Source organism: Rhinichthys klamathensis, unplaced genomic scaffold (genome assembly GCF_029890125.1).
Source record: "Rhinichthys klamathensis goyatoka isolate OS25496 unplaced genomic scaffold, OSU_Roscu_1.1 h1tg000325l_1, whole genome shotgun sequence".
NCBI lineage: Eukaryota > Metazoa > Chordata > Actinopteri > Cypriniformes > Leuciscidae > Rhinichthys > Rhinichthys klamathensis.
In genome coordinates this window covers 1,117,069-1,137,652 of record NW_026606840.1, presented here as the reverse complement: position 1 = coordinate 1,137,652, position 20,584 = coordinate 1,117,069, and the positions used below count along the sequence as shown (strand labels likewise).

Genomic DNA, 20,584 nt, shown 5'->3' with positions numbered 1-20,584 from the left:
TCACAAACTGCCTTGTAACCAATCACTTCAAAGTGTGATCGTCAACAAGTGAATCTCTGAGCTGGTGTGAGTGAGAGGAGGCGGGGCTAATTTGCATATTCATAGAACCGTGAATACTAAATGAGACAAGGGTGTAGAGTTACATTCAAGCTATTTTAAGGAATGAAGAATATTTTTTTTCAAGGAAAAAACATTTAGCTAAATATGTATATTTGGTGATCAAAGATAAGTTTTTAGGGATAAAAATATTGACTACAGGGGGACTTTAAGCCCCATGTGTGCTCCATGTGTAGTATAAGAGGCAGAATAAAGTGAAATTTATTCATTTTGAATCACAGCGCATACAGACTACAAACAGCCTTTTTTTTTTTTTTTTTTCATTGATTATTTTTAACTTTGCAGCCAATATTTTTAACACAGTTTCTTGAAGCTATGAGGTTGGCTAAGTAGTAGAATGGAGTGGACCTTTTTTTTTGTTTTTTATACTTGAAATGCAATAAATATGGCCACCTTTATTATATAGTGTGTACAGCTTTAATAGATTGTCCCCAATCCCAATCGGTTCTGTTACCATTAGGGCTACTTGATTTTTTTTCTTGCTGTCATTGGGCAGGCAGATTCCACAGAAAGTAGTGCCAAAGTGGCAAAAATGGCAAGTTTGACTCAACTAGACAATTTACTCACACTTATGTGGTGATCATAATCATAGTAATTACACAACAAAAATAATGATGGTAATTACTATCATTGTGATCATTAGCGTCGAGAGACATTGGGATACCAATGCATTTTTTTACGAAACGGAACTTGTTATATGTACATGCTTGTTGGGATTTCGTTGAGCTCAGTACGCAAACTTTAAATGCGAAAAGTATGTTAATATTCCAAATTCTGTCAAATTCTATTTCCCTCCATTCCCAGGAAAGTGTGCTTGATGAGGGTTTGAACTTTTGGTATTCTCAGAGCACAAGGCTAACTTCACCTCTATCATGTCTCTAAGATAGACTACAGTGTCCAGCACAGAGAACTTAAGCATGTTGTTAATTAATTTAACTATCGGCAAATAACTAACTAGCAGCTGTGCTCCAAGGGTTTTTCTGGAGACTGGACTGTTTTATAGCTGAGAAGATTAAAAGTGCCAGGAAGGAAACAGACACAGAGTAGTGGTACCCTGAGGTATTGACAGCCTCCAAGGGAAACGGTATATCATCCGCAAGTGTAGAGGTGTTTGGCTGCTTTACAAAGGCGAGATATTATATTCATGATGTGAAGTCATCTCTGTGAAAGCTATTGTCACTAGGCTATGTCTTACGCTGATTTACAAGGCTTAAAGCGTAGGTGAGTGTCTGAGACCTGCTTAGCCCCTCATGTAAAAAATGTCCTTCACATTTGTAGATGACTTCACAGTATATTTGATTACTCTCGACCTTGATGCAAAGTTCCGGTATTCATGTTTAGTTGTTATGACGAGGTCGGTAGCTGTTTAGTATTGGTCTGGGGAGCCGTCCGTTAGCTGGTTGTTGGAGTGGTGCTAAGGTATTATCTGTTCTTTCACTGTTAAAGCTTGTTACATGCTATAAGCAAATGCTTTGAGAGAACAGGCGGTACAGCCTGGTGGCTAAAAATCTGGGTTGGCAACTGAAGGGTTGCAAATTTGTACATTGAAAAAGAAATGCAAAAATTGGACCTTTAGTGGTATAACATCTTGTCCCTGGGAAATACCTTCAAAGGTAAATTAGCATCAGCTGCATGACTAGTCAGTCAGAGTGGCTTTGTAATTTCATATACAGCTTGTGCAAAGTGAAACAAAAGCTTGCATTATTGTTTTTGTTTTTCATTTTAATTTTAGTTTAAGTTTCAATGATTTTGTTATGTAACCCTTAAAGAGCATTGTCTATTAGCAGTGCTTGAATGCATGTCAAAGTTAGTTGCTATGTACAAGTAATGATAGTTCTTAGTAGGGATGCACAATTTATCAGTAACAAATCAAAACAATTGTTTAAATGTATCAATATTGTCCCATATTATATATTTAATGATGCATGCTAATCTCTCTATTTTAACACTTAAATGACCTCACTTAAAGTTTATCTTAAAAACACTAGTTCTGTAATAACATAAATGTAATCTTTAGCAAATCTCATAAAGATTATCCATTTTTTAATACTGTACGTCAGGGTTTCCTAAACTGGTGTTTGTGAGGGAACTGCAGGGGGTTGATGCGTTGATAAATAGCCAATGATTACATAAAATAAAATAAAGATAATTTAAATAAAGAAATCATTTAAAATTAAAACAATAAAAAAAATGCTTACTAAAAAGATGAAATATTCTATTTGTTTACCTGCTTGCCATGTGACCATTAACAGACATGTTTGTGTATGTGTTGTTAACTCTTTCCCCGCCATTGACGGAAAGGCATCTTCTGAAAGAATACTGAATCTCCTGATCAAAATACAGACAAAGAAGAAGCGGGAACAAGCGATATCATATGTAATCATATGCATAGAAAATAGCGCAATCATCAATATTAAACAGCATATAAATCAACACTGCCTAATGTTACTGAATGAAATGTCCACCCAGGACGAGCTACAGGACTGTGCAAGCATCAGCGGTGCTGATGGACTTGATCATCGTTCTGAATCCCATTCAGTCTGTTCTTTCTTTTGATATATTGCATATTGTTTTATTAATACAACAAAATATTCTGGGGGCCATGAAACTTTTGTGAAAATGATCAAAAATGCTGGCGGTGGCTGGCAACTTAAAAAAAAAACTTGTCAGGGAAAGAGTTATTAAAATTATTAAAATATTAACTTAAAGTCTCAGGGAATACTTCAGATAAATATTTTAGGTCAAAGGGGTTCAACTGACAAGAAAATTTGGGAATCCCTGCAGTGCTCTATAATGATGTTATGCAGTATTCATTTAAAATGGTTAATTTTAACGCTTTGTGTTTTATCTTTATTTTATTTATGCAAAATATTTATCAGGTTTATGTTCAGTTTGTGTTTAAAGACTGTGTTGTTGATATTTCTTTGTCATGCACTCATTGCAACCACCCATTTGTAACAATATTGGCCATTTATTTGCTATAACAGTAAAATAATTATCCCTGCACATTTTTCTAGCATGTGTTACTTAGTGTTTATTTGGGCCATGATCCTAACTTTAGTTTGTTAGCAGTGTTTGTGTGAAGTTCCTTTCTGTGTTATTTTAGTATTATATACTATTATAGTATGTATTCATATTTTGAATTACATTTTTTATTTTAGCTTTAGTTTAATTTTTTTTATATATTTCTAATTATCTTTCATTTTATTTCTAGTTTATTTTTTATTAATTTTAGTACGTACGTCAACTTAAACATATTTTATTTCAGTTATTTGTTTGTAAGTTGTGTTTCAGTTAGTAATTTTTTCATCTAATACTTATAATATTTATATATAATCTTTATAATATTTATATCAGCCCTTTATCAGTTATTGTTTGCCTATCAGTATCAGTAGTACAATTTCAATATCGGTGCAGTCCTCATTTTATGAATCTATTGATTGGCTGTGCTGTAGTGTGAATGAGTTGTTTTACTGGATGGTGTTGATTCAGACTATAAATCTGCTGTTTGCTCAGCTGCAGATATTTATGCATTTCTTCATTATGGTTTTATAGATTAGCCCACATACTCTATAAAGAAGTTCTCGTTTGGCACGCACGGTGGACTGTGTTTTCACTATTCCTGTCTCACTTACACTCGTGCAGGCACAGTTTACCCTTGTCGTCATTTAGTCGTCTTCTATGCAGAGACCTTTCAATGAAGCACTAAGGTTAGGCACAAAATGTTGGCTCGATGTGCTCTCCAAAGGCACAGTTATGGTTGTCATAGTGATCATATTTTTTGCAATCATTTGTCACCTAGATACTGTAGGGTTGAAGTAGAAGCACCTGGTTACACTGACGTGAAGTGAATGAAAGGGGAGAGGTGAACAACTATTCTCGTTCCCGTTTAGTCTTTTGACACGGCACGTTTTCAGTCATACGTGGGTGCCGTCGACGTTATCTCGCTCATACGTCTCTACCTTCGGAAAAGCGAGATGGCTATCGCTGTGACAAAGAGCACTAAGACCGAACAATGCAACGCTAACCATCGGCCGCCCCGGCCACCGTTTAACATGGAGATTGGAAAAGGAATCAGCTCCCTCTCCTCCAGGACCTGCATGTAAATGAGGTTAGCCTCTCCTGCTGTGCCACCGCTCTATCCCCCACTCTCCTCTCAAGCTATAATGGCTGCAAAACTGCCACCCCCATTCTTCAGGAAGAAACCGGGACCAATCCTGATTAGTGCCCTTGTCTTGAGTGACAGGCTTGGATCCAAGCAGGCAGTGCCGTGGGCGCCTCTGCCAAGCTGCTGTCAACCCGGTATCACTGTAAAAAAGCCATTCCTTTTCTTCAACCCCCCCAGCCGCACACATACCTCCTCCACTCTCGCTCACACCCCCTCATATTCTCTCTCTCTCTCTCTCTCTCTCTCTCTCTCTCTCTCTCTCTCTCTCTCTCTCTCTCTCTCTCTCTCTCTCTCTCTCTCTCTCTCTCTCTCTCTCTCTCTCTCTCTCTCTCTCTCTCTCTCTCTCTCTCCTCTCTCTCTCTCTCTCTCTCCGTCTTTCTGGGTGGCTGGCTAGTCAAGCTTGGCTGCATCCCTTGCCTGAGCTACTGGGACAAAGTGTGATTTACAGTAGTTGGAGAGTTTCCCTGTCAGCTCTAACCTGTGTGCATGCTGTCTATCTGAGTAGGCGGCAGTAATGCTGTAGCAACAGCATATTGTGTTGTAAGCGTCATAGCACCTAGTTGAATCCACCCCTGCTTCCTGTCCCCGTGGAACGTACACAGAGCCTTACTTATTATCTTATGTTTTTGTGACTGTGCGGGCACAGTGAGCCACCCATTTTCCTTTCATTCCAGTGATTTGTTTTCTTGCTGTAAATATAAGATCTTCAAGCCCGTTGAGCTCTGGCTCCATGCCCCACTTTTATGCCCTTAAAGAAACATCACCGAAGTGTACGGTGGTGGATCCCATTAATTAGCATCTCACGGTTGACTATGAACGTCTAGATCTTCCAACTTTTTGATGGTACTTCTGAGATTACTAGTGCAGGCTCTGTTTTTTTTTTTTTTTTTTTTTTTTGTGTGCGTGTGTGTTCGGTCTCTATAAATGGAAGTTGGGGGAAATAAACAAGAGTGCAAAAGGGCGCTTCATCTACAAAGAGGAATTTCAGAGGTCTGGAAGCCAACACTGTCTCAGTCTCTTCCAAGAACACATCTCCTTCCTGTTTCACCTCTGGCACCCTGCCCATCATGCCCACAGACCGCTGAGGCCATGTGAAAAACACAGATGGTAATATGTAGTATACTTTGCTAATACATGCTGATGAATTCCTGTGCTAATGTGGAATACCGTAGGCAACTGATTTGTTTAAAATGAGTGTCGGATACATGGGATTGAAATCACTATAAGTCACATGATAAAGTATAATATTTTTTTGTATGTAGTGTAACTGTCATGCCAAAGTGGACTATTAAAATACATTGTTGTGTGTTTTCATCTGTTTCATTTTTATTTTCGACTGTTGCAAGTAAGGCTTTCACTCCAAAAAAAAAAAAAAAATCATTTTCTAGGAGTCAGCAAATATGACAGATATAACTAAGGCAGTCCATGGACAAATAACGTCAGCCATGCGGGGAACTTCACTTTGTAATGTTGAAATGCAGTAATATAAAAGGCACAGTTTGGCAGGCAAAAAAGGCCCATTGTCCACACTGTCAATAGTTTAGTGAGGCACAAACACTGCTAAAAGTCAGTTTCAAACCAACCACCATTTTATTGTTCATATGTGAATTTTTGTGTGAAAAACCTGTGAAATCTGCGGCGTAAATGTTTCGCCCTTACGTGAAACATCCAACCACACCTTAATTTAATTCATCTAACTAGTGTGTCAACAAGCATGTCGTATCGTGACGTGAGGTAGTTGAGCCCTAGTTATTAAAAACGTTGTTTTCCTACAGAGCATATTCATACAAACTCTCACACATACATATACATGTTTAGTTTTTTTCACTTGTTTTGTGTTTTATGGGATGGGATTGATGTCTTAAAATGTTATGTCTTATGTGATCAGATAGATGTTTGGGTATAGAATGTGACACATTGGTCACGATTCAATACATTGTGATGCTCCATGATATCATAACTGTATTGCAAGTGAGAGAGAGACTCAGCATTTCAGTGAGAATGAATCTGTGGTGTCAGTTTTAATCTTTTGAGCTGTTCCCTTCCCTTTTCTCCATTACCATAGAAGTGGCTCAGACCGCACTGTGAAACGTTGCCAGTTTATGCTTATTTAGACTTCCTGCTTCTTACTTAATTGAACTGTAGGAATTTAAATGAATGAACAAGGATCGATACGAGAACCTTGTGTATCATGCTATATCATGGGAAAATGAATTGCGCCATATCGATAAACGATTGTATTTGCTGAATCTTAATTTTGCCTTGACCGATTGCCCATTTTCTTAAAGGCGTAGACTGGTAATCATGAGAGCCCCCCTAATTAACAGAATTACTTCCCACCTCTGGTTTCTGTGTTAGTCACTCGTGACGACGTGTGGCTGGTGCCGGTAGCAGTGCGTCCTTCCCACCATATTGTCGGCCGGCGGCTAATAAGGTAGCACTGACCGACGGACGGGCTCATTAGCATCGCCTGCGGCCGTGGCAACCCCCGACAGGGCCCAGTCGGACACTTAATTACCGCCACCACTTTTTATCTCCCCTACAAAACCCAGCCCCCCACCCCTTGAACGCCACTGGCACTTGCTTCTGCAATCCACAGAGAATGCTGGGAAACTATAGATGCCAAAGTGGTGGTTAGTTAGCTCGTAACATTAAATAGCAGCGCTCGCCGTGGAGGCACTGCAATATCTCTGATAGAGTTAAAGCCATTCGACCCAAGCCTCTCATGCGAGACTGCGTGAGTGTGTCTTTTCATTGGCATCAGTGGAATATTGATGACTCCACCCAGGCTTAATCGACTAATGGCCTCTCCCTCTCTCCTTCACTCTGTTGAAGCAAGCCACCCTCCCACCCAGCACAGCCTTTCTGTGCCCTTTCTGCGACCTCTGGGTCAGGCAGGCTGATTTTTATGCCCGACTGAGTCGCAGAATAGCCTCAGTGTATTCGTAGGCAACCTTACGCAAGTCATGTGGCTGCTGGCCCTAATAGAGAACACTCCCAGCGTCCTCCTCTGCCTTTTGGCTTTTTGCATCTCACAGCTGATATGTTGTGGATGTGGAATTAACTGCCAACGGCTGTTGTTCAAGTGCATCTCAAAAAATATAGGCTACAATTACACAAGATCTCTGTATTGTGGTAAAGAACACAACAGAATTAACAAGGTCCTTAAGATGTTTTCCAAGTCTAGTTGTATTACAGAGAATAAAGTTTAATATTCTGAACAAAATTATATATATAGAAGCAATATGGTAACAAAAGAAATACACATTCCTTAAAGAGATATGGATAATTCACACTGATGTCATTCTAAAAAGGATTGTATTTTATTTGTTTTTGGAAAACAAAATTAGAAATTTTAAAGTTCGATCTTTCTTTTCAGTACATCCAATTGACAAATTTTTTAATGTTTTTGAAAGAATTTTCTTATGCTCACCAAGGCTGCATTTATTTAATCAAAAATAGAGTAATACAGTACAGTATACAGAAATATTATTACCATAGAATTTAAATCACTTTTTTTATTTGAATATGTTTTAAAATGTGATTTATTCCTGTGACGGCAAAGCTGAATATGCTGATTTGATGCTCAAGAAACATTTCTTATTGTTATCAATGTTGAATAGAGTTGTGCTTCTTAATATTTTTGTGGAAAACATTTTACATTTTTTATCCTTTAAAAGTTCAAAATAACCGCATTAATTTGAGATAAAAAAGTTGCAACAATGTAAAAGTCTTCACTGTCACTTTAATCAATTTAATGCATTATTTCTGAATAGAAGTATTAAGTCCCTTACATTTACAGAAAATAATAATAATAATTAGGGATGCATGATATATCGGCCACCATATCGGAATCGGCCGATATATGTTCATTTCAATGTTATTAACGATAACATTGAAATGAACATATATCGGCCGATACCGATATGGTGGCCGATATATCATTATCGTTATATACAGTATATTAAAGCCAGTAAATAATGGATTTTTTCCTTCAATTGAAAATATGGTTAAGTGCAATGGGCAGCTCACGTCTGTCATATAGGCTACATAAAATTAGAATGAGAACATCATTATAATTGTGTGTTTGGGACATGGATTTAATGGTGAGACTTTTTTGCAATCAGGCTCTCAAAAATTATATACAAATTTGGATTTAGATCAATCTGCCAATATATCGGTTATCGGCTTTCAAATATAAAGAATTATCGGTTATCGGTATCGGCCAATGTTTTCAAATCGGTGCATCCCTAATAATAATAATTATACTACATTTACTATGTCCAAAGGAGAGAACTTGTATGAATTTCTACAGAACATTCCTGTTAACACTTTGGTTTTCTTTGTCATCTATAATCTAGTGATTTTAAGCCTCTCTGCAGCTTTTAAATGGTGAACAAACTGTTTCCCCCCCTTTTTTATAATGTTATAACTCTACATGCAGATTACACTGCAGCATGGATATCTTAACCTTTATTGAATAACATTTCTGTTTTAAACCATTATTCTAGAGCATGCAATCATTCTTTTTTTATATATATATATATTTACTAAATTTGCTATGAGAAATCTGACTGGCTGGTAGGCTAAAAAGTTAATTTCCGAGCCTGAATATAACAATTTTCTTTCTTTCTGTGTTTTGTTGAGGTTATGATTTGCATTTAGCACTTGTGGTTGTGGGGTTGTAGGGTCATGTCCGCAGCAGCAAACAATCATGAGTGCAGTTTAGCCTCAAGAGAGACGAGCACCAAGTCTCAGTGTGAGTGACTGATAACAGATCTGGACCACAGTGCCTCCCGCAGCTGTTTTTCTGGCCACACAAATTCATGCTCACCATTATGCCATTAAACGAACCTCTCAAAGGCAGACGGCCAGTATCTTGTCCCTTGTCCCAAACTGTCAGGCTTGTTGCTATGCGATAGCATTGTTGCCGTTGCAGCTAACTACCAGGGTTTTGTTCCGCTCTTTCAAGCCATATACGAGTGCGTATGTGCGTGTGTGCATTTCAGTGGCAGGGGGTTGTTTCAGACAAAGCCATGCGGAACTGGGGCCCGATCCGTGACCTTGGGAAATGTCAGGCCGCCCACGGAGTGCCTTGCCTGCGTCTGCCGCTCTAGTGCAGCTAGGAACAAAAGTGGCGGGGCGTAGCACAACCTAGCTTAACCTAGCGTGGTGAGTGCAGAGTTCAGGCCGAGTTTCTGCCACTGCCTCAGAGACCTCTGGTCAGCAATCTAGCCATTTCTCACTAACAACATTATGGCCATTACTGCCCGTCGTCCCTGGTGTCACATGGAAATGGGTCATGCCTCACATACTTCACTGTTTTGCTCAGGTGACTGAGAGCTAAGTCAGTGAGACGCCCCAATGATGTGCTTCAAGCGCTCAAACCTTTAGCAATACTTGCACACACTGGCATTCACAGCAAGGTGTGTTTGTCTGGTTTTTATTTTATTTTTATTTAAAGCATGCTCTGCTGCATTCTTGGTATCGTGGTGCATGGTAGCACGGGGTCGTGGCGGTTGCCACCCCTCTGGACCAAAGTAAGCAGTGCTGGCCAGATGTGTGTTCACTGTAATGATCCCTACGGGTCGACGGGATACCGTTGCCAAGCAACGGCTTTTTCTTTCCCCTGTAAACAGAAAGCTTACTCGCCAGGCTTATGTCGGGGTCGGCAAGGTGAGACCAGCCTTTATGTGTGCTAGCAAAAGGCGAAGAAAAGATGCTCAAATGAATTTTTTTACAGATCGTATTCCGATGTCACAAGCCCCCAGCCCTTTTTTCTGCTGTCTCCGGGACGGGTTCTCTCGCACTCTCACCGAAGTGTGAGGATTTAATTTGGTCAAGTGAACGGAAAGAAAAAACCCTCACTTGATAAGTTTTGACATCCTTCCTCATCTAGGCTTGTTGCTTTCTGACATGCTCTTGTGGAGGGATTGTTAATATGTATCAGGAATATTCACATTCTTTGTTCGCCCTTGTCTGGCAAGCTGTAATGTTTTGCTTATGAATATTGATACATGAAGTGTATATTAATGACCTTTGGTGACCTTAACCCTATCCTTATTGGCTCCCTTGTGGTATCTGCAGGCTCATGAATATTAATCCAGTTGTGTAACCTCCATTACCCTAATCTTTGCCGTCTAGCCTCCCGGAAGGGCCTGTCACCATGGTAACCCTTTTACCAGACTCCTTTAGACCCTAGAAAAAAAAATATGGTTGAAAAAAAGATTAGAAAGCAAGTTATTCCAGCGTGCCTTGTGAGGGATGCCTCAGATACTCATCAGGACAACTCTTAATTGTATAATATTGGTCATATTTTCAGAACATATTTTTTAGACCATCCATTTTGGTCCTAATGAGAAAAGTCAGTTGGAAAAGGTCAATTGATAGCTGAAAGGACAATACTGGCAGCATTTATAATAGTTGTGCCATTTTTTATATATATATATATATATATATATATATAAACTTTTTTTTTTTTGATGCTTGTTAAAAAAAAAAAAAAAGATAATAAAATAGAATCAGTTGTCTTGATGAAAAGCATTTGAATAAATCATGTTTATTTCTGTTTCACAGATGTGGACACGGTAGAGGATGGAGGGCCAGAGGGTGGGTCAGTGGAGGAGGACAGCTGGTTTGGAAATACCTCAGACAGCCCCTCTGAATCGTCCTACGGTGATGTGCAAGATGAGCTGCGGGTTTCCCCGGATAATGTTCCCCAACCAGACCACGACACCTCAGCAGAGAGCTCCCTGGGCTGCCCGACACCAGTTCAGCGGGCCTCCCTGGAGCTTCTGGGGCTGGACAGTGGGGTCCTCTCGACCCAGGACACGCTGTCCTCAATGGTGTCCTCTCTTTACGGAGACTCCAGCCAGGCCCTGGGCAAGCCCCTCAGCAGCAACCTGCGGCGTCTCCTGGAGGCTGGCTCACTGAAGCTAGAGGGTGGGGAGCTGAGCGGGCGTGGAACGGGCAGAGGACCAGAGTCACCTCCGGTCAGCTTGGTACTATCTGCGTCTTCGCATCACGCACAACAGCTGAGTGCCTTGGCGAGGAGGCTGGCTAACAGCAGCAACAACAGCGGTAACTCGAACTCTGCATCACCCGCATCTGTAGCAACTGTCAAGCAAGAGCCCTGTGACCCGTACGGCCCCAGCAACGGCCCGAACTCAGGCAGCAGTGGCTTTGTATGGGTAGGCGTTGCAGATAAATGGCCATCGGCTAGTTGCTCGGCACCCAGCGGCAGCAGCCTATCACCAGACTCGGCTATCCAAAAGTTAAAGGCAGCTGCCAATGCCGTTCTCCAAGACAAGAGCACGGTGGCATCCTCCACTTCTGCGTCTTCATCCTCCTCTTCCTCCTCCTCATCCTCTTCGGTCACCTCCTCTTCAATGGCAGCCCTGGGCACTCGCTCTGATGATGCGGTGCGCTTTGAACCGTTTGCTTCACCCTTCAGTCCACAGTCAGCCAGCTCCACGCTTGCTGCCCTCTCAAAGAAAGTGTCTGAAAGAAGTCAGCAGCAGGTGGGCTCATCAGAGCATCAACCCTCAGCTGGCTCCTTTCTCTCTCTGGTTTCCATGACCTCCTCAGCAGCTCTGCTAAAGGAGGTGGCTGCGCGAGCAGCAGGGAACCTTCTAGCTGATAAGAAAGAGTCGGCTTTAGTACTGGGAGCCTCCGAAGATGTCAAGCCCCTGTTAGACAGGAACCAGAAGGTGCCCACCCCAACCCAGGCCATGGATCTTCTGCTGCCAACAATCCCCAAGGGAAGGGCCAAGCCCAGCAGTCAAGCAGGTAACAGTTTGTTCCTAAAATAGATACATGCCATTTTGTTAGGGTGTGTTTTTGTGCTTTTGAGAGGGATTTGCAGGATATTTTTTGTAGGATAAAGTACACTGAAAACCACACTAGCTAAAATTTTTATTCATGTAGTTATTGTCAAAAGGGTTAAGGTTTTATTCATTACGACGGAACGCTACCTCCTCTTATGCCACCCAGCAGCCAGGCTCTCCTGATGAGGCACACCTGAAGCAATTAAATTCAGAGTTCACCTTCCCACATCAGACCAGTCTCATGGATGTGCAATGGTGTCCTCACCCACCAAGTCCAGCACCCACCATATCAGAAAGCATGTGTTACAGCTAATTGGCCACCATGCCCACCAAACACCACTCCTTGTGCCTCGGACCGGGAAGGGAGAACGCCTGACAGCTGGGCCCACGTCTCTACTTGGGCCTGTTCACAACATGGTGAATATTCTGTGGAAAAATTTGGTGCGACAAACATTTTTATTTAAATACGTCTGTTAATCCGACTGTTCAAACCGAAATGAACATTCGCATGCTGTGAACACGACAACCAATACGTTTTGGTCACATGCCTAGAGACGCTGCTGTTACATAAAACTAAGACTTGGTGGCACTCACAAACATAACTTTTGCTAAGTGAAAGTGAATACCAGAGGAATAATCTGGAACCGATTCTCTTGGTCTCTGTATTTAGTGTTGTTTGATAAACACCATAGCAAATCAAAAATCTGAACCGGAGAAACCAGCTGCTTTTCTGTAAGCACCAACTACTTTTACAGAGTGATTTTGCATTTTCATTCAGCCTGTCTAGCATTTCTTATGCATTAGTCTGAACAGACAAATCGCATGTGAACATCGAAACGGGGAAGAAGAAAAAAAAAGATATTATATATTACAGATTTAGCTTTCAAATATGAACTATTCCTACTATTACCTGCACAAAATGCTGAAAATAAGTACCAGTAAAGTAAACCGTGAAAATGTATCATGAGACAAATCTGAATCATTAATCATCTTAAACCTACTATCTTATTTTTTTTACATTTAAAAATTCCTTAACCGTATGTATTTTTCAAGGTAATAGTGCCTAAATGTTTGATTATTACACCACTGAAGAATGCACTGTGTAGTGATTTAGTAGTGCCATAAGGTCATGCTTCGTCTGCAAGAGGTTGGCTGGATAATCTGGGAAAGGTCTGTTAGCACAGTGGGGGTTTGCTGGAGTTGGCGGCACGTTCTCAGACCTAGCTCATCTCCCGCGGATATGCAGCCTGCCAAACGGAGGCCGGCAGTGTGTGTGCTCCCCATAGCCTGAACAGTCGGAGACCATCTCAGCAGATTCCCCCGGAATTTAGGTCAGGCTCCAGAGCCGGCACGACCATCAGAGTTTCCATTCAGCACAGGCTCCGGTTTGAGAGCCTAAGAGATATGGCGGATCTTTTACTAATTTTAACCAACTTATGTGGCTTGGAATCAGGATTGACTGAAAGGAGCTGTAGACGCAGAGAATAATGTCAAAGGCACAATCACAATCACAAGAGAGTTAAATATGTTGTAAAACGGCTATAATATGACAGATTACAAAGTATACATTTTAATAGGAAATAAGAACACCTCAATTAAAATCATAATTGAGGTTCATCTGGCTTGTGTTTTTGTATGTGAAATCTGTAAGATGGTCACACGAAGAGGATCTATTCAGTAATGAAACAATACCAAATGGACATTAAAATTTGTAATACCAGCTAACGGCTCTTATTCCTCTCCCTTGATACCAAAGACCTTCAGTCATTTTACCTCACGAGTGGTTTCCACAGTGATCTCGCCGGGAGAGGTTGAGCCACAGATGGTGGTTTATTGTTGCAAATAGGCAGTCTCGAAGTTTTACACCCTGGGTCAATGAATGCCTGAGCGCGGTAATTTCACCAAACACTGATTACCAGATGTTTTTCGAGGAACACGACTGGAATACTTATGAAGCCATCCTGACAGGCCCTCATAGAATTTGTAATGCAATCATGCCAGCTTCTAATAAGACCAATTAAGCCCTAATGGACACCGGATATGGAGCCAACAACAATAATCGGCTTACTAAAAACATCCTTGTGTTTGGCTTCCTTTGTGAGAAGTCTTTGGCATTGATCGGTGTAATCATAACTCACAATTTTTATCTCATTCACACGAATAGATGCAAGGGTGACAAGAGTGAAAGGCTATTTAGCCTACATGCTATTTGATGCCAAAGGGCTATCTAATAATGTGCTAATGATTCAATGTAAACACTAGAATACTGCATTAGAATACCCATTTCTGTGTTTGCAACTAGACTGAATAAAGACATTTAGTATAAATGAAAATTATATTTAATTCTTTATTTTTGCAGGTTCTCCTGAGGATGGAGGAAAGCCCTTTCAGTGCCCGGTATGCGGTCTGGTGATCAAGAGAAAGAGCTACTGGAAGAGACATATGGTGATCCACACGGGCTTAAAAAGCCACCAGTGTCCCCTCTGTCCCTTTCGCTGTGCTCGTAAAGACAATCTCAAATCCCACATGAAGGTGACTTCAATCGTTGAGAGCAGAAATGCTTGTGCCATAAATCATGACAAAATATCTTAACGTCTCTAGGTGCAGATTTTTTTTTTACGATGCATTTTTTTATGATGCAAAATGATTTGGGCTGTCCATTCATACTTTTAATCAAATTAATTACATGATGTGGCAAATAATAAAATTAATCACAATCAATCACATTTATAAATATTTGCTGAGAAAAGTCCCTAAATTAAGGTAATTCAAAGGAAACATATTATTGCGGCAGATTGAAACCATCGAATAGACATTATGAAAAAAGTCGCTTTAGAAGTCAACAAATTATTTATTTTGATATCATTGAATCTAAGCCTATCATTGGCTTATAGCCCACAGTAATCAGAGGCAGCGAGAGGCCATTCACACTGGACACAGTCTTTTTTCTTTGCTTTGAAGTGTTCTTGCATTATTTCTCATTAAAAAAAAATCTTGCTTAATACATAAAAAATGTTATTTAAAATAATAATAAAAAAATCAAATGTATATTCTCACTGTCACTCAAATCAATTGATAGAGAAGATGAGGATTCATTTTTGCTATGCTTCCTGCTCATCATTTCCACACTTTCTTCTGATTTCTCCTGTTGCTCATCTCAGGTCCATCAGCACCAAGACCGAGGGGAGACCTTCCAGTGTGAGCTCTGCCCCTTCACATCCTCCCGCCACTTTAGCCTCAAGCTGCACATGCGTTGCCATCAGCACTTCCCTCGTCCCGACCTCAAAGTCAAAGAAGAACCCGGCACAGACACGGAGGAGGGCGAGGGCTTGCTCATGGGGGACGGTGGCGACCAGGTCATGAACACAGATGCTTCCACGTCTCCCACTGTGAGCCAACCCGACGGTCGTTTGCTGGCCTCCCCCAATGAACCCTCGAACCATGTCCAGATCAAGGAGGAACCCCAAGAGAGGGATGTGTCTGTGATGTCTCCCTTTGCCCTGTGTAGGGAGCGACCCAGTAGCAGCAGTAGTTCTTTGGATCTGTCGGGGCTCAAATCCAGTCCACCAGGGCCTGGACCTACAGCTGCCTCGCTTTTCAGCCCAGATATCACCACCAAAACTGCTACGGACCTCCTCATGAAGCTCTCGGGTAAGACATCACCACATTAACCACAATCACAATGTAAAATGGGATGGCATTAGATGCTTGATTATGATTGATTTATCCATCATTTCTTGCATTTAGGATTAATTAATTGGTAATATAATATGGGTTGGCAAAGGCTAGAAGTAGAATTCAGCTTGCTTGGTGGGAATCCAAAGCCAAGATCCTGCAGGACTGTGTCTGCGTGATTAATTCTTAACCCCAGTTACCACTCTACCATGGAGAGCTTGTTTATTATCGATTTTAAACAGGTATTTTGGGTTATTACGGGTTTTTTTCAAGGATGCCATAAAGAATATCCAAGGAAAGACATAAGTCAGTGACTTTTTGATGTTATAGTCCTTGTTGAAGGCATTACACATTAATTCAGAGCCATTTTTCTTGATACAGAAGATGCTTCTCTATAGATTGAAAAGAATTAACAGACAAATATGTTCCAGATTGACAGTAAAGACTTTTATATTATTTTCAAATGATTTCAAATATATGCGTTTCTTTTGAACTTTTCTATCAATCAAAGAATTCTGAAAAAAAAAAAAATGATCATGGTTCCCTCAAAAAATATTGAGCAGCACAACTGTTTTCAACATTGATAATGATTAGGAATGTTTCTTGAGCACCAAATCAGTCAAATCAATATTAGAATGATTTTTGAAGGATCATGTGACACTGGACACTGACAGGAATAATGATGCCAAAAAAACAGCTTTGCCATCACAGGAATAAATTACAGTTTAGAATATATCAAAATAGAAAGCAGTTATTTTACAATTTTGATAATATTTTACAATTACTGTCTACTGTATTTTTCATCAAATAGTAAATGTACACTTGGTGACTAAAGAGACCTCTTTCAAAGACATTAAAAAACCTTAAAGGTGCAGTGTGTGACTTTTAGCGACATCTAGCGGTTCGGTTGCGAGTTTACACTAAGGGCTCAGCCCACCGCTCACCCCTCCCTTTCGAAGAAGCTACGGTGGCTAAAACGGGACAAACATCGTCGTCTGAGACAGCAGAGAATAGCCAGCGTAAACCAAGTTTCTTTACCACAGTCCATTATAAACCACATCATGGATAAAGTTTCAGGTGAGGATCAAGGGTCTTAATACATAATATAATAATAGTAATCAGCTGATTGTCTCACGAACGTAACCAGCACATTCTCCCCACATAGCAAACCCATAATACAGCGAGGGAGAAGAACCACATGAAACTATGCAACTATATATTTTCTAACAGGGTAGTAAAAGTTTAGCTGGCTAATATGAACTGTAGGGCTTGGCTGAGCTGGTTAAAGCGTTAAGCCTTGTTTAAATTAGACGCGTCCGCATGAGCGCAAAGGTGCGTGCGGCAAAAATGACGTGATTGTAACAGCGCGCGCGCCTCCGCATCCCTTAGACACCACTTACTACACACAATAGGCTTTTTTTCTCTGATTTTGGAAACTCGATCGACTTAAAATGCTTCCAAGATCGACGGGTTGGTGATTCCTGTAACGTTACTGTTTTACGGTCAATGACAAGAGTAGCCTACTAATCAGCTGTCTCACGAATTAACCAGCACATTTATCCCCACATAGCAAAGCCATAACACAGCGAGGGAGAAGAACTAAGTTACATGAAACAATCCAACTACATATTTACACCACTGACAAGGGAAAAGCCACTACTCACGGTGTTTATGACTAGCTTCTTCTAGCTTCCTGCGGCTTCTCTTTCAAGGTAGTGACGAAACGCGCTCTGTAACGCTGTTTGTTCGCTGTCGGGTACGGTAGAAACATGACGTCACAATGTGGCGACCTTCATAGAAGGGGATTCCCGCGCCTATGTAGATATAAATGCCTCATTCTAAGGTAATAAAAACATTACGGTTTATTAAGTAAGTTCTTTATACACCACTGAACACATAGTTATGGATGTCATATTGCATTTCTGTTAATAGATCCTCAGAAATATTACACACTGCACCTTTAAGGATGCCAAACTGAGGAACAGTAGTGTGTGTTAATGTTAATTTATACAACCTGAAATGTTAAAAATATATTAATATATACAGAAATTATTATCATTATTATTATCATAATTAACCTACAGAAATAAATGCTGGTGTTGCTTTGTTGTATTGTTGTTGCAATGCTGTATTGTTTGTTGTTACTTCATGCTACCTAATGTATTAACTAACTAACTGTAATGAATTAAACATAAATGAAGAGTGTTATAGACAATATCATAATCTGTTAATGCTCAGGCTAATATTGAGTGTATAAATTAATAAGCTGTTTGGGGGCAAAGGTGAAATCTAGCTGTTAAAATGCAAAACTCACAATTACACTTGTTAATGTAATAGAACTCCAAACTTTAGACCATTAAATACACGTTGTTGTCGCTGAAAATATAGGTAATTGTGAGACAGCAGCAAGATTGATCCGAGAGGGCTGACCAAGGGTTACCCAGAAGGTTGGCAACAGGGTCGCTGCTCCCTCGCTTAATGCAGAGTAATTAGATTGAGAAAAAATGAAAACCATTGGAACATTAGATTAATTAAAAATTCATGCATAATTCATAATTAAAAAGGAATCCGTAATTGGAAATGATTAGCGCCCTCAGCTCCATCGTGTGACCTCTTGCCTGGATGCGTAGGGACTGTTCCAGCTTAGTTAACTTCATCTCCGTCTTGGTGGAACGTGCAGAGTCTGCATTCATTGCACTGACCCCTTGTCGTCCATGGCACTGTGTTCCTGGAGCCAGAGGACCAGATAGACTCCTCAACATTGCAAAGCTAGGAGTTGAAACATAGTGGACATGTCCTGCTAGAGAGGGGCAAGATGTTCCATGTAGGAGATGGAGCATTAGTGCACTCTATACAGCCCACCTTTTCAGCGGTGTTGGTTCCAGAAGAAGTCTTTGTTAAAGTGTTAAAAGCCATGAACCAAGCCAACCAGCTACAAGGTGAATCACAACATTACAAAGATTTATTTGAAGCAAAAAAAAGTATTTGAAAATCTGACAAAAAGACAAAAGTACAATTCTTTAATGAGGGAAAGAACTACAATCCCATGAAGCATTGAAGACAACATCATCGAATTAAAAATTAAGACATTTAAAACTAGTAAAGTTGTTTTTTATTTGATATATATAGATAACATGCATAGGGAGACTAACTCAATTATGTAATTTGCTTTTTGCAACTCTGATTGGTGTAATTTTCTGTACAGCATCACGGGTAATGTAGTTTTTCCTTACGAATTCAGCTGTTAAACACAATTATTTTTCAAAGAATCTGAAATAATGCAAACAGATGCCTTCAACAAAAGCATGTACCATCGATTAACAACCTCTGAACTCACAGTTGATCTGACTTTAAACATTTGTAAGTTATCATTAAAAATCAATTTCCCTATGGAGAAAATGATTGGAGTTTTCACTTCTGGAAGTTCACTGTTGCACTTTGTTGGCTGGATGCTCCTCTACAGAAGCAAAACTTCTGGGTCAGATAGTCCTCGGTTAAGTAGTTTATCTAGATTTTTTTTTTTTTTTCTAATTTTAGTTTTACCTTTAATAATTTGTGCAGTGGTACTTTAACAAGGATGATCTAAGAGCCACTTCTCATGTGTTGTGCTGAAACTGTCAGGATGCTGAAAATGCCTCTGAGAAATTGCGTCGCGTAGGTCATCACCTCTAAAGCAACTCCGATGCAGCTATCAAAACACACTTCAAAGACCAGTTGGACTTAACATCAGATGCTGTGAGCAACAATCATGTTTTTAAGACTGCTTGTCATGTTCAAATTTTGTTAAAATTTTATCATCGATTAGTCTGATCTGTTATTGAAGTCACTTTACAGTAATAACAAATGCATTTCTATGGGGAAAATGACAGTGGTCACAGAACTGCTGCAGGAAATGTGCTCAGACCTAGTTGTCATAAGTACATAGTTTCGTGTGAGTTGCCTGGTCAGGTGCATGTGCTGTTTAATTCCCTCCCTTTTTTCCTCTGTGCATAATTTGGATTTGATAAGTATATACTTATCTATAAACGTTACTCATTCACTCACTAATGTATGTCCTTTTTGCAAATGGACATACATCCTTATTTTACTTCTCACGAGGCTGTTAAGCTCCGTCTTTAAAACTATAGATAGATATAATTTTTTTTGTAAAATGTAAGGCTGTGGCTTATATTTAAAGGCTAATGACTTATATTTAAAAAATAATAATTTTAGTCTGCATTCATATATACATCATTTGGAGCAGTATTGGGCAGGATTTGTGTGTGTCGAATAAAAAAACGCTAATATGTGTATATTATGTATATCTATATGTGTGTGTATGTATGAGTGAGACACAAAAGAAACAAAAATGGGAAGGGAATTAACTATAGATAAACGAAGAATGAAGTGTAAAATAGCAGACTACTGCTTTTAGAGTTCCCCAGGCGAAACACACATGCTCATGCACACATGAGGTGAACTCTCACTGACCTCTGACATAATTGGCCTATCATTTCTTTGGACTGCCTGGTTCTCCTCTGAGTTTCAGACCAATCCGCTTTGATTTTCCTCCACGCTGACACGTCTGTCAGCCATCCAGTTGCGATACACATTTTGATTTGGAGATGAAAGCCGGGGAAGCGCTTTGAAATGCAGGCCCCTGCACGTGCTTGCTGGACCTAATTCAATAATGACAGTTCACACGTTGTCTCTTTCTCTCAGAGAAAGGGACTCTTGGTGTGACTCTGGTCACGGGCGAATAATTGGCTAAAACAATTGTGAGAGGTGTTGATTGTGATTGGTGAATCCAAAGAACGAG

The 20,584-nt window shown here is 40.1% G+C and overlaps 1 protein-coding gene across 7 annotated transcripts in view; it reads left to right on the top strand.

Moving 5' to 3' along the window:
• The window catches only part of znf827 (zinc finger protein 827), an 85,232-nt gene that overhangs the window by 14,849 nt on the left and 49,799 nt on the right, over positions 1–20,584 (top strand). For all 7 annotated transcript variants that reach the window (XR_008809651.1, XM_056271801.1, XM_056271798.1 and 4 more), the window contains exons 2-4: positions 10,862–12,073; positions 14,471–14,643; positions 15,273–15,762. Coding sequence is in view for 6 of the 7 variants with exons in the window: in XM_056271801.1 (XP_056127776.1) it covers positions 10,862–12,073; positions 14,471–14,643; positions 15,273–15,762 (1,875 nt within the window). In the remaining variant the exon portion in view is untranslated. The remainder of the gene's footprint in view (positions 1–10,861; positions 12,074–14,470; positions 14,644–15,272; positions 15,763–20,584) is intronic.